This window comes from Tympanuchus pallidicinctus, unplaced genomic scaffold (assembly GCF_026119805.1).
Source record: "Tympanuchus pallidicinctus isolate F22 unplaced genomic scaffold, pur_lepc_1.0 scaffold46, whole genome shotgun sequence".
Classification (NCBI taxonomy): Eukaryota; Metazoa; Chordata; class Aves; order Galliformes; family Phasianidae; genus Tympanuchus; species Tympanuchus pallidicinctus.
Window position 1 is genome coordinate 1,381,529 of NW_026294765.1, and position 12,725 is coordinate 1,394,253.

General features: G+C 61.8%; 2 protein-coding genes across 4 annotated transcripts; both read right to left on the minus strand.

Moving 5' to 3' along the window:
* Nucleotides 1–171: 171 nt before the first annotated feature.
* On the minus strand, nucleotides 172–3,571 carry C2CD4C (C2 calcium dependent domain containing 4C). The gene has a single exon (XM_052702810.1). It carries the CDS (start codon nucleotides 3,061–3,063, stop codon nucleotides 1,822–1,824), a length of 1,242 nt encoding a protein of 413 aa, XP_052558770.1. The 5' UTR covers nucleotides 3,064–3,571; the 3' UTR covers nucleotides 172–1,821.
* A 3,622-nt stretch (nucleotides 3,572–7,193) lies between these two features.
* Nucleotides 7,194–12,148, minus strand: SHC2 (SHC adaptor protein 2). 3 transcript variants are annotated; one of them, XM_052702689.1, is made up of 13 exons: nucleotides 11,530–12,145; nucleotides 10,885–10,955; nucleotides 10,527–10,587; nucleotides 10,233–10,352; nucleotides 10,079–10,132; nucleotides 9,821–9,872; nucleotides 9,538–9,664; nucleotides 9,263–9,428; nucleotides 9,114–9,180; nucleotides 8,850–9,002; nucleotides 8,453–8,754; nucleotides 8,240–8,377; nucleotides 7,194–7,467 (listed from the first exon to the last, which is right to left on the minus strand). In XM_052702689.1, exons 1-12 carry the CDS (start codon nucleotides 12,085–12,087, stop codon nucleotides 8,249–8,251), a joined length of 1,860 nt encoding a protein of 619 aa, XP_052558649.1. In that variant the 5' UTR covers nucleotides 12,088–12,145; the 3' UTR covers nucleotides 7,194–7,467; nucleotides 8,240–8,248. The 3 variants fall into 3 exon arrangements, with proteins under 3 accessions (XP_052558649.1, XP_052558648.1, XP_052558650.1); XM_052702688.1 differs by having other exon boundaries at nucleotides 7,194–8,377; XM_052702690.1 differs by lacking the exons at nucleotides 7,194–7,467; nucleotides 8,240–8,377 and having other exon boundaries at nucleotides 8,629–8,754; nucleotides 8,845–9,002; nucleotides 11,530–12,148.
* Between the last annotated feature and the right edge of the window lie 577 nt (nucleotides 12,149–12,725).

The following is a 12,725-nucleotide window of genomic DNA, read 5'->3' on the forward strand; positions in this document are numbered from 1 at the left end:
CCAAAGAGCCCCCCAGCTCTGCTCTCAGCCTCCCAACCCACCCCCAAAACACAAAGACAACACAGCACAGCCCTACCGTGGAGGGGCTGTGGCATCTCCAGCCCTTCATGAGCACTGAAACCTTTGCACTGGTCCTCCTCCATCTCCTGGCCAGCAGCTGGGTGTCCCGTCCCCCCCCCCACCTCCATGTCAGGGGATGGAGGAAGAACAGGGATGGGCAGCCCTTGGTTGTTCCTGAGGAGAGCAATGGGGAGCAGCAGGTGGGAAATCCCCTGTGGCAAAAGGGATGCGTCTGTTCCTCACGTCCTGCACGGTTTGTTTTCAACCACAAGCTCAACAAACAGCCACGATCATCCCAACCCACCCCCCCACCCCCCCCCCGACATGCAAACAGCACCAGAACCATGCCTCGTATACCTGAAACATATTTACAGACAGAAGTAAAACACGCTGGGAAAGATCAGCCTCGGATATAAATAGCCAACACTGAAATCTGCCATCTGCTGCAAAGGACAAGGAAGGAACATCAACCGCCACCAACAGAGGTTGACACAGAGGGACACATGTGCGTGTGTCCACACGTGTTGGAAGGGGGCAGAGAGGAGCGATGCTATTTCTGCTCCTTTTCACAAAAACATGCAGGTAACACCACACCAAACAACAACAAAGCGGCTGTTTCAGCCACCTGCAGATACCCCAGCCTGGATTTCCCCCATTCTGGTGTCTCTGGGCAGTGCTGGGATTCAATGTGCCAACACAGCCCTGTTTGGGGACTGGGTCCCACCAGGTGTGGGGGCTTTGTGACCCCAGGGCCATGCATCTCCCTGTGGGTGGGAAGGGGGGGGGGGGGGGGGGGGTGCAGAAGCTTTCAAGCCCCTCACCTGTGAGTGCTCAGAGAGGGCAGAATTAGAGGGGGGCAGCCCAGATCCCAGCCTGCCACCTGCTCTGGTGCCACCCATCCCCAGTGCCATGCAGGCACAGAGCCACGAGCACTTGGGAAGGCAGCAGGTGCTGCTTTTGTTGCTTGGGGTCTGCTGGGATGTTACCCTAGCATGCATGCTCACCCCCATGGCCATGTGCCCCCCCCCCCCCCCCCCCCCCCAGCAGCAGAGCCAGCTCCTATCAGCATCCATCTGGGTTTGGATAAATCCAAACGCCTCTGAAGTTCCTGCAGCTGTTGTTCATGGGGGAGAGGGGTCAGTATCTGGGGGACCAGGACAGGAGGGCAGAGCTGACTGCACACTCTATGTGGTTCCAGGAAGGGACTCAGAAAGACCACAGATGTGAGTCAGCCACGAGGCCACCTCCCAGGGACCCCAACCAGGTTCCTGGGTCACCTCTGCAGCATTTTCTCTGCAGTTTCCAAGACTACAAAGCTTGACTTTTAAATGAAAGCCAAGGTCGATGCCATCATCTGACTCCAGGAGCTAAGGCTTGGAGAGAGGTGGCAATAAGCATGCTGCAGAGCTCTACCCACTTCCAACCTTCGTGCTGGCCAGCTGGAGGCCACGGGAAACCAGAAAGGGAAGAGCCCAGCAGGTGACATCCATCCATCTGAAAGGGACAGGGCACGTGGCTCCTGCTGTGCTCCAGGAGCCGCAGCCCCGGCCAGGGAGCTGGAACAGAAGGGAGAGGCTGGCACAGGAGGGGCTGCATCTGGCAGCTCCGCTCCCGGGGACCCGGCCCTGCATCCCTGAGCTCTGCCACAGCCCTGGCCCTCCTCTGGGGGCCCTTCCAAGCCCTAGTTCAGAGGGGCCAGGGCTGGCCCAAGCCCTCCCGTGCCCCAGCCCCACGGGCACGCTCCCTGCAGGGCTGCTGAGCCTACAGCAGGGCGCTGAGCGGGAGCTCCTTCTCCCCCAGCAGCGTGTCCCGCTTCAGGCTGCTGCCTTTGTTGACCACCTTCAGCTTGAGGGACAGCTTCCTGACGTGGCTGGGGCCCAGCCCATCGAAGAAGAAGTCCTCATTGAAGACAGGGTTGCGGCTGTTCTTGATGATGGTGCTGCGCTGCTTCTGTAGCTTCCCCGGGTTGAGGCACAGCGAAACGCAGCAGTGGATACCACGCACATCGACCAGAGCGTCGTAGAGATCCTCAGCGCAGATGAGCTGAACGCGAAGCCGGGCGTTGGAAGGGTCATAATCAGCAGTCAGACGGAGGCGGCCGCCCCGGCTGAGCCGCAGGCTGTGCTCACGGGGCCGACCCTGCGGCAGCTCCGCGCCCGCTGTCGGTTGTCCCCCGGCCGGAGCGCTCCTGGAGCGACGCTGGGCGCTGGGACTGGTGTCGGCTGAGCTGTCATCGGTTGAAAGCGAGCTGTTGCGAGCCACCGAGTGCTTCAGCTTGATGACCTTGGATTGGCTCTCCTGACTGAAGATCTTCAGCAGAGAGACGGAGCGGGAGAGGAGGGGTGAGCCGAAGGGTGAGGACTCTGCTGAAGAGCACGTGTCGCTTTCACCGCCGCTGAAATAGCGCCCGGGGTGCATGAGGGCCGCCCCCAGGTCGGCAGGAGCCTGAGCTCTGCTCTCACCGTTGAGCTTTGCCCTGCGCTGGCCACTGGGCGAGGTGGCCGGCGAGGGGCAGAGGCTGCTGTGTTCGCTATGGAAGAGCGATTCCTTACGTCGGGTGTGGGGACTCTCCACCAGCGTGGCGAAACCGTAGGAGGTCTGCGCTTTGGGGACATAGGGCAGAGACATGGCCGTCTGCGCCTGCGGGTCCACGTTGGTGCCGAAGCCGCCCTCGGCTGTCCAGTCCTCGGCGCTCTCGATCTGGATGATGTGACGGCCGGATGCCTTCGCACGGGGTCGGCTGGGAGGCCGGGGGCTGCGTGGGGTCTTGCGGTCCGTCAGGTCCTGCTCCGAGACAGACGGACCCAGGACGGGAGGCGCGGTGGTTTCGGTACCCTCGGGTTCAGCTGGTGCAGCGCTCAGCTTGGGCGGGATGAAGAAGTCGGGGATCTTATCGGGGGTGAGGACGTTGCTATAGCGGGAGCCCCGCGGGGAATCGTCCGGCCCCGAACCCCGTGCGCTGCTGCTCTCCGCCATGCCGCGCAGCCGCTCCAGGAGCCACATGTTGCTGCCGGGTGCAGGGCTGGAAGAGATAACGATCGGAAACGCTGTCACCGGGAACCGGGAGCCGCAAGCATCGCGGGTGACGGGAACGGGGATGCGGAAGGGAAGGGGCGCGCCGAGGGAGACCGACACCAAGGGGAGGGGAGGAAGGACTCGACCGCGCTGCGGGGCACCGGGACCCTCCGGCGCCGGGGATAACGGACGGGGAAGGATGGGACCGCGCCGCGGGACGTCGCGACCGAAACACGCCAGCCTCGAGACGGGGATCGGGAAGGAACAGCCTGCACCGACGGTCACCGGAACCCGCTGCCCCGGGACCCCGCGGCGCACGGCTGAGCTACCGGACCCGAGAGCTGGAAGCGATGGGACGGGGCGGCCGTGACGCACGGAGAGCTGTGCCGAGCCGGGCCGAGCCGCCCACCGGGCAGCTGCCGTTTCCGCTGCTGGAGCCGCTGCCGCACCTGGACCGGAGCCGCCGCCGCAGACCCGGGCGGGAGCGGACGCGCTTTTATACGGCCCCGCCGCTCCCCGCCGCGCCGCCGCCGTAATCCTCCGAGCGCTGCGCCCCTACATTTCCAGCACAGCACCGGGCACCCCGGGTGATGCTGCCGGGAGCCGCGGGGAAGCCTTGAGCACCGGGACGAGTCGGGTCGGAACCTAACTCTGCCCCTCATGACCCGGGACGTGATGCCCCCCGGTCCAGGGACACTGCCGTGTAGCCATAAGTGGGACCGTGAGTGGAGTGGGACCGGACACGGCAGCTCCGTGGTGCCCCCAGTTCCCTCCCTCCTGGAGAACCGCAAGAGCACGGAGTGGAGCCCGCTGTCAGCCCGGTGCTTTCCCCCCCTCCGAGCTCTCGAGCTCATCAAAGCGTTGAACAAAGCCAACAGCACTCCAAGGCGGCTCAGAGCTCAAGGACTCGCTGAGTGCATTAAGTGGTTTAATATCGTGGCTGGAAGGAGTGGAGAAAGGCAATGCCACTTGTCACACGTTTCTCTAGCGCCTGGGTAGGATATGGCCCAGGTGGTGCTGGGGACAACAGGGGCAAAATCATCAGCAGAACCCAGCGAGCATCGCTGCAGCCCGTAGGGGGAGGGCAGGAGATCTTCAGAGCAGGAGGATGAGCTCCAGACAGGTGCCACATCGGCTGACAGCCTTGGGGACAGAGCTACTCCAAGCAGGACGGGGCATGGTTGGGGCCAGCAGTGGTTCCTCCTGCCTCAGGGATGCTGCTAGGAGGAAGGAGGGCTCCATTCTCCCCTATAAACAGCCCACAGCAGCAGCACAGGGCTGGGTATAATCATCAGAAGTGAAAGCCTGGCTTGGTGAGCTCACTGCATGAGGATCGTGGCAGCCAAGCACCATGAAAAGGGTGGGAGTTCTCAGCTCCCTCTGCATCCACGCTGTGAGCTGATCAAAGAGAAGGACAGACCAAGGGCCAGCATGCAGCTCTGGTAAACGCAGTGAGGGAGAAGGTGCTCAGGATCTGGGAGGGCAACAGTTCCCTCAGAAAGCTTTTTGCCCTGCATTTTCTCTACGCAGCCTGGCTTCCCCGATGTGCCCCTCCGCCATGTGAGTGCTCCCTGGCAGGGCAGACACTTTGATTTTCACTCTTGCCCGGTGGGGAGCTCTGACAAACTGCAGGTTTTCACCTGGGAATTGGTTGCTCAGAACATTGCCCACTGCAGGGACAGATCTGGGAGAAGCAACTGGGCCCAGCAAATGGAGCATGAAGGGTCCTCCAAGGGAGGGGTCTGGGCTGAGGCAGCATTGGGGAGGGGGAATGGCAGCACTGTGGATGTTCTTGGGGCTCAGCACTGCAGTGCTGGTTCCACCCGGGGGGGGGGGGGGGAGGGAAAGTGGATGGAGACAGGGAGAAGAGGAAGAAGCTCAAGGAAAAAGAGCTGGTGAACAAAAGGTTGCTGTTTACCTTTCCTCCACCCATGTGCAACGGGAGGTAAACAAGGCACAGAAATGGTTGAGTTCCCCGGAGATAACAAAGAAAGCTGGAGCGGGGCCAGCCCTGCCCGCATGCTCCGCTTGGGACCAGCAGCAAAAAAAAAAAAAGAAAAAAGGGGAGCAGTTCTGCCGTGCTGGGGTAAAAGCGGGGCTGCAGCGATGGGCAAAACCACAGAGAGCTCACGGATCTCCCGGTTTGCAGCAAAGGGAAAGCAGCTGGGATCTCGGTGCAGGGTCACGCATCGGGGATGCAGGCAGTGCCCGGGCTGCCCTCACTGCCAGCCAGCTCTGCTGGGCTCAGGACCAGCTCTCACCCCCAGCGCTGCGTTGCCACAGACACTGCATGCAGAGGGAGGTGCCAGACCACAGATAGAGACGGGCAGGGAACGAATGCTTGCAGGGTTGGGAGAAAAAGAGGTTTCCAGTGTTTCCAAAACGGGCTGCAGACCGTCACACAGCGCTGCAGAGCTGGAAGAGACGCTTTGCCCTTCCTGTCTCCCCCCTGCATCATCGTGGGGTTGGGATAACAGCTCTCAAGGCTCCGTGCCTTTCCCAGGCAGCGTGACACAGGTGACACAGAGATGGATAAGGGTCGGTTTTAGTGCCTGGCTGGAGGGCGCAGCATCCGGCAATGCATGGGCGCAACGCGGCAGCTTTGGCTGGGGCCACGGAGGAGCTGGGGACGGCGGCAGGGTTGGGACATGGCAGAGCTGGGGATGCGGAGCCGGCAGCGTGCTACCACCTGCTGGAGGATGGGAAGCAGAACCCACCTTCCCCCCCCTTCCCTCACACCGGAGCAGAAGCGCACGGCATCGAACCTTCCTTCCCCACCGCCCGGCAGAAATTCAATTTCGGATCCGAGCACTCCTGGGGAACTGACGCTCTGATTGCATTATTCATGTCCGTAGTTAACTCGGTAAAGGGCTCAGATTTAATTGTTTTCTGTTTTCAAGAGCTGCGCAGCTCTCAGCTCATCTCCCCACACCACAAAGCTCTGACTGCATGCTGGGGCTGGGAGGCTTGGGGTGAGGGGGGAGGAGGGGGGTGCTCTGCTTCTGGTGCAGCAATCAGCATGGACACGAGATGCAAAGAGCTCAAACCCCCTCAAACATGACGTGCCAGCCCCACCAGGCTCGCAGCATCTCAGGCAGCAGCTGGTGTGAGGCACAGGCTGGTTCTCCAGCAGTGAAGAAAGCAGGGGCTCTCTCTGCCTTTTCCTGCCTCTGCTATTGAGGGAATGGTGCAATTATCTTTGCAGACACATTACTACATGACAAAAAATAGCAGCTGAGATAGAAGAGCTACATCCCTGTAGGTATTTGACTATCAATGGAAAATTACACATTCATTACTGGGCTTTATTTGGCAATGATGATATTCATTGAGTCATCCACACAAGCCTTGCCCTACGGAGTGCTGACCCTTCCCAGAGGGACCACACCAATGATCCTATTCCTCCAGGCCCAGCATTGGCACAGCAAGCAAAAGGTGCCTAATGGGGACCCCCCAGGTGTCAGTGCTGGAGGTGATCTCAAAGCCTGCCTGGAGCTCGCTGCTACTGCACCATAGGCAGCCCATGCTTTGCACCAGAGCCTGCTGGGGCTGAGCACCCATTGCCAGGGGGAACAGACCCCCTGGCAGCCTGGCCCTGCTGCTAGCTCTGACAGCCTTACATGCTCAGGATCTGGCAGCTTCTGGGCTCAGGCAGGGATTTTCCTGCCTATAGCAATTCCAGCAAATGTCTTTTTATCACCTGGCCACGCAGCACAGCCAGGAGCTACAGTGAGGCACGGGCTCAGCTCCCGCTCCCAGCCACTTGTCAGTGGTCATTAGCAGGTGATGAACGACAGCTCTGCTCTGATGCCAGCCTGGCCGTAGCGTGAGACAAGGCTGCAGCAGACACCTTGACAGCATCCAGCCAGCCTGGCCCCTGGAGGAGATGCTGGAGCTCAGGGGTGATGTGTGCCTGCAGGAGACGCCTGATTGCAGGGTGCAGCCACAAACGTGGGACCAGCCAGGAGCTGATGGTGATGCAGAAGTTGACCTGGCACCCTCTGTGTCCCCATCTTCATCCCTTGCTCCGTGCTGGCGCTGCTGAGCACAGAAGCTGGCAGCCTCCAGCCCTCTGCCCTGCTAGCACCGTGCCTGGGGCAGCATGAACAGCAAGGAACTTACTCATTTCCAGGTTTAATTAGAAATGTAATCGAAACAATGAACCCGTGCCGAGCGACGAGAGACGGGATGGTGAATGTCATAAAAACCTTCCAATGCTCCAGCCAGGTAGGGGCTCAGGGCTGGGGATACCTTTCCCCCTGCCAGCCCCAGCCTTGCAGGCTCACTGCTGCCCTGTGCCATCCCCATGGAGACTCCATTCTGGCCCCCTCTTCAGGGCCACGCGGGGCTCCAGGGGCAATGTGAGCTCATGGAGAGAAGACAGCTGGAAATCTGGAAGCAATGGGAAAACCCAGCAGCACCAGCTCTGAGAGATGCTTGTGCCCAGCCCTGCCAGGCAAAGCCCCAGCAGAGATGCAGTCCCATAGATGGGAGGGCCCCCAGTGTCCTTGTAGAGAGCAGGGGCTGAGGCAAGAATTGGGTCCTGAGCAGTAGTGCTGGCTGAGAGGCACAGCTCAGTGGGTGGGGGCTGGAGTCCCAGCAGCCCCTCACATACCTGCACATGCACACACATGTGTGCACACGTACACTGCTCGACCTATCCCACCCCATGAGCCCTGGGATGATGCTCCTGCCACTGTCCCCTCCCCTTGGCTCCATGTCTCTTGTGCTGGGATGCAGCAGCAGCACTGGGTATGGGAACAGCAATGTCCAGGGCAGAGGGCACAGGGCAGCCCCGTCGGCAGCACAGGATGCTTCAACCCCAGCCCATTCCTACGTTGTCTCCAGATATCCCTCATCCCAGGCAGCATTTTGCCAATGCACATGGAATAAACATCTGTGTGTCCTTCTGGGCAAAGGGTCCCACGTGGACAATGGAGAGAAGGCAGTGTGGGTGGGAGGACAACAGAGGGACAGCGCAGCCCCTGAGGGATGGGGACCAGGTGGCCCTGCTGAGGTTCGGGACAGGGATGCTGACCCTGAGGGCCTTTGACTGTCTCCAAAGACAGGCACTAACAGAGGAGGGGAGTGCAGAGGAGCCCTGGCTTTGCCTAAGGCTGGGGGCAAGATCGGTGCCAGGGGAGCGGGGTGGGGGCTCACGTACCCCCTGGCATCACTGCTTCCTCTGGACAACCTGGCGGAGGTGCAGCTCACTCTCGGCGGCCACGATGGGCTGCTCGTTCTGCCGGTGGTGGCTGATGAGGTGACTGATGCTCTCAAAGAGCACATCCTTGGTCCTCACCTGGGGTGTGGGCATAGCATCCCTGAAGCTCCCGGCAGCTATCCAGGCCCCCCAGCCCCCTCACCTTGCCCTTACCACTCCCTCGGGATCCACCAGCAGCAGGTGCTTGGGCTGCCCACTATGCATGCCCGTCAGAACGTACTGCCCTGGGTTGGTGATACTGTCCCTCACCAAGAAGTCCCCATCCATCTGCAGGAGCTTCTCGGCATCCCGTCGGCTCATCTTCCCGTGGTACCACGGCTCCCGTCTCAACTGCTCCTCCGTGGGAGCAATGGGAGCCTTCCTCGTGGGGGGACTTGGCCACTGGTCCTCGATGGGTGGGCTGACGTTGCTCCCAGCAACGCACTTGTGGAGCTTCAGGGCATCTTCGAAAGGCCCTAGAGGGACCAGATGGGGAACATCACTGCTCTGGAGCATGGAGCTGGGCAGACCAGAGCACAGCGTACCCCACGACCCCAGCCCATCACCTTACTCATGTCAAAAAGGTCCTTTTTGGGGCTCTCCTCTGGCACTGCATGAGTGGCATCCGATTCCAGGCTCTGTGTGTTCACATACATGTGCTCCTCGTAGTCCCGTGGCACCAGGGGGTGCCCGTCTGCCTGCAGGTACCCATCACAGGACTGGCCTGCAGGGATTGGGCATCACCACCTGCATAAGCTGGGAACAGGATCCCCTCCGCAGCCCTTCTGGGGACCTCAATGCCACCAGCATCAATATTTCCCTCAGTGGTACCCACCCTGGTTCTCTGAGTCCCAGGGCTGTCCTGGTTGGTTCGACAGCTCTCGTCTGAGCGCTAACCCACCCTGGGAACAGGAGACAGCAAGGTTACTGGGGGGACTGACCCTGAGCCTTCACTGTGAGGCTAGCAGTGGCTCCAGGGCTCACCTGGTGAGAAGGCTGAACGCGGATGCGGCCGGGGAATGCACTGTGCTGCAGGCGGGAGTCGATCAGCCCCCCCAGGGGAGGCTCCTTGCCAGGGATGCTGTTGTAGTAATCATGCTCGGCCGCCTCATCATCCTCCCCCCACGCTGATTCCTCCATGCCCAGCACCCTTGTGCAGAACGCAAGCAGGGGCAGCTGGGAACACACTGCCCAGCCCCGATCCCAGCGAGGACAAGGCACGGGTGGCACGGGAAGGAATGGAAGGGTTCCAGTCCTACCTGTCTGGAGGTACAACTGCCTTGGGTGGGCTGTGCAGGTACTGCTTGAAGCGCAGCTCAAAGGCCTGTCCCACCGTGTTGATGACGCTCTGCGCCAGCCCATCGCAGCACTCCAGGATGTGGCAGGCTGCAAACAGACAGGCGAATGGACAGATGGCTTTAACCTTCCCTCAGGCTCACAGCAGCCCCTCAAAAAGCCCCCAGCTGCCCCTCACACCCCACCGAGAGATGCCCCCCTCCAGCCAAGCTCATCCCTTCTCCGCGCCCTAGGGATCAGCATCACCTCTCTGGTTGATGGGGTCCTTGGCGACGTAGGCGACGTAGTCCGTGGTGTCCTGGGGACACAGAGGGTGTTTGGGGCTCATGTCCTGCTGCTGTGCGGAGAGCGGGGCTGAGGCTGCCAGTACCAGACTCAGCCCTGACTGCCCCAGCCCCAAGGACCGGGCTGTCCCTGAATTTTGGCTCAGCCTGGCCCCACCATGGGATGGGCAGCCCCACGTCCCCGCTCCTCGACTGTGGGGCCGGGACATGAGAGCCTCACCATGTCCCCACCGGAGGCAAAGGAGATGGACTGCATGTGGTGGTTGGCGATGATCTGCAGGGCACACGACCACAGTGGGGTTACAGGGGGAGGCCACCAACACCCGGCTCAGAGCTGAGGTTGGAGGCAGAGGGCCGGGATGCCTGGCTCTCACCTGGCGTGTGGTAGGGATCATGAGGTTCAGGCCATCAATGGAGATGTTGACAGCGATGCTCATGCCTGCGAAGCGGAGGTTGCTCTTCCCCAGGATGGAGAAAAGGGCTTTGCTGGGAGCCTGGTGGGGGACAGGAGCATAGGGGTGACGTTGCCCTTCCAGAGAGCCTTTATGGGGTGGAGAAGACACAGAGTGCCCAACACCCCAGGCTCTGCACTGGGATCAGCCATAGCAATCTGCCCATAACCCCGACCCTAAGAAAGCAGAGAGGAATGGGCTCAGGTGGAAACTCACCTTCTTCTTCCAGATGCCCTTCACACCCGGCACTGCTTCGTACAGTCTGTTGATGGCTTCTCTGCAAAGCCCCAAGTCCCACAGCATTACCACTGCAGATCCCAGCCATTTCTTGGCTGCTTCCCCTTCCCATAGGTCTGGGAGTATCATCTCTGAGCAGACAAAACGTCCCCCAGCCTCCTCCAGTGTCACAGGGCTGGTGGTACGTCATCCCCACTGGGGCCACTTTCCTTCTCCTCTTTCCACCCATTGATCCAGTGCTCGCATTGCTGCCTCTGTCTCAGCACGTGGGGTGGCCCCTACAGGGCAGAGAGTCCTCCCAGCCTCAGCTCTGACCCCCCATCTCTGCATGTCCTACCTGGTGACCTGTGTCCGTGTGTTGAAGTCGAGGGATCTCATGGAGCGCAGCACCTCGATGCATCCCATGTACTGCAAGATGGGAGGGGAGGTCAGAGAAACCTCAAGGATTATCAGCAGCCCATGCAGGTGATGGGCAGGAGCCAGGTGTCGGTGACAAGGGCCCCTTTTGGCACCAGCTCCAGAGCTTCTCCCCTCTTCCTGTGGGTTTTGTGTAGCAGTGGATGGCTGCCAGCATCCCATACCCACAGAGATGAGCGTGTGGATGGGGAAAACTGAGGCTCCATCCCCAAGCAGGGCTGGGTTGGTGCAGAGCAAGGCCAGCGGTCTCTGGGCCCACTGACCAATTCTGCTGCCCTTGTACTGAGGATGGAGTCCCAGGTGATGCTGGGCAATGGGCTCCCACGATGTAGCATCCAGGCCCTGGGATGCATGCCATGAGAGCAAAGCACTGCTCGGCTACAGGGGCTCCCCACGATGCCCATCCCAGGACAGAGGAACCATGCCCCGTCCTTCAGGAGTCTGGACTGTATCACAGGGAGGAGTGAGCAGAGGGAGCTTCCAGCTGCCCTGAGCCCCGCGTGCCTGGGGCTTCCCACCTTCCCATGCCAAGCAGAGACGAGCGGGGCCGGCAGCACTTACTTACCCTGACGATGTAGGAGACGCCGGGACCCAGCACCCGCTCGTCGGGATGCAGCCAACCCTGGGCCGGCTTGTTGATAAAGCTGCCCTTGCGGTTCCACTCATCCCCGGCCGGTCGGGCTCCCTCCACCCTCGCCGCTTTCCTGGCGGCCCCGGCCCCTCCGCGCAGCCGGCTCATCACCTGCAGCGAGCACGGAGCCGAGCAGCCCGGCTCGCAGGCTCCCAGCACGGCGGCCAGGCTGGACGTGGCCCCTCCGGGCTCCACGGCTCCTCCCGTTTTGGCCGGAGAGGAGAGCTCTTTGCTGGAACCCGAAGGGCTACGGCTGAGAAAACCTCCGGGACCGGGAAACTTCCATTGAGGCATCCGAGGCAGCAGCATGCAGAACGTGGTACCGGCCTCCGGCTCCTCGCCCGCCGCGGGGCACGGCTGTGCCAACCCCGGGGCCGCACCGGGATGCGCTGGCGCCGGGGCCGGCATAGGGGCGGCCGGAGGATGGCGCGGCCGGGCCGCGGCCCTCAGCGGCTCGTCGCGAAATCGGTCATACTTGGGCTCGGGGATCATGCCCCGCCGCCCCGGTCGAGCCGAACGTTCCCGTTCCGGCGCCGCTCCGCGCCCCGCACCGCTACCGCGCCGGCTCCCGCCCCCCACCCGCTCCCCCGGGGCCGCGCCGCGCTGATGTCATGGTGAGAGCGCTCCGCCGCCCGCCCCGGCCCCTCCCGGCTGTCTGAGCATCCCCGCCTCTCGCCCTCTCCGGCCCCTCCGTCTGTCCTTGCAGCCCCCTCCTACATCGGCAGCACGGCCCCGCCGGCACCCCGAGCTCCCCTGGCACCACCCAGCATCACCCAGCTCCGAGCCCCCCCGTCACCCTTCGACATCACCCCACTCAGAGATCACCCAGCATCACCCAACCCTGAACCCCCTCCGGCACCCCCCAGCATCACCCAGCCTTCAACCACCCCTGCTGTGCTCCCCTCTGGCCTGCTGCCAACGATGGGAGCCCCAAAAGAGCCAGCTCTGTTCCCTGCCCCGAATCGGGGACATCCGAGGATGAGGTGCGATGAGCTCTTTCCTGCACAACACGGGCTGCCTGTGCACGGCTTGGTCCCCCTCCCACACCTGGGATGCCCCCAGTGGCCAGCAGGCAGCTTCTGGAAGGGGCCAGCAGCATCTTGCTGCTGCCTTCACCTGCAACGGGGATA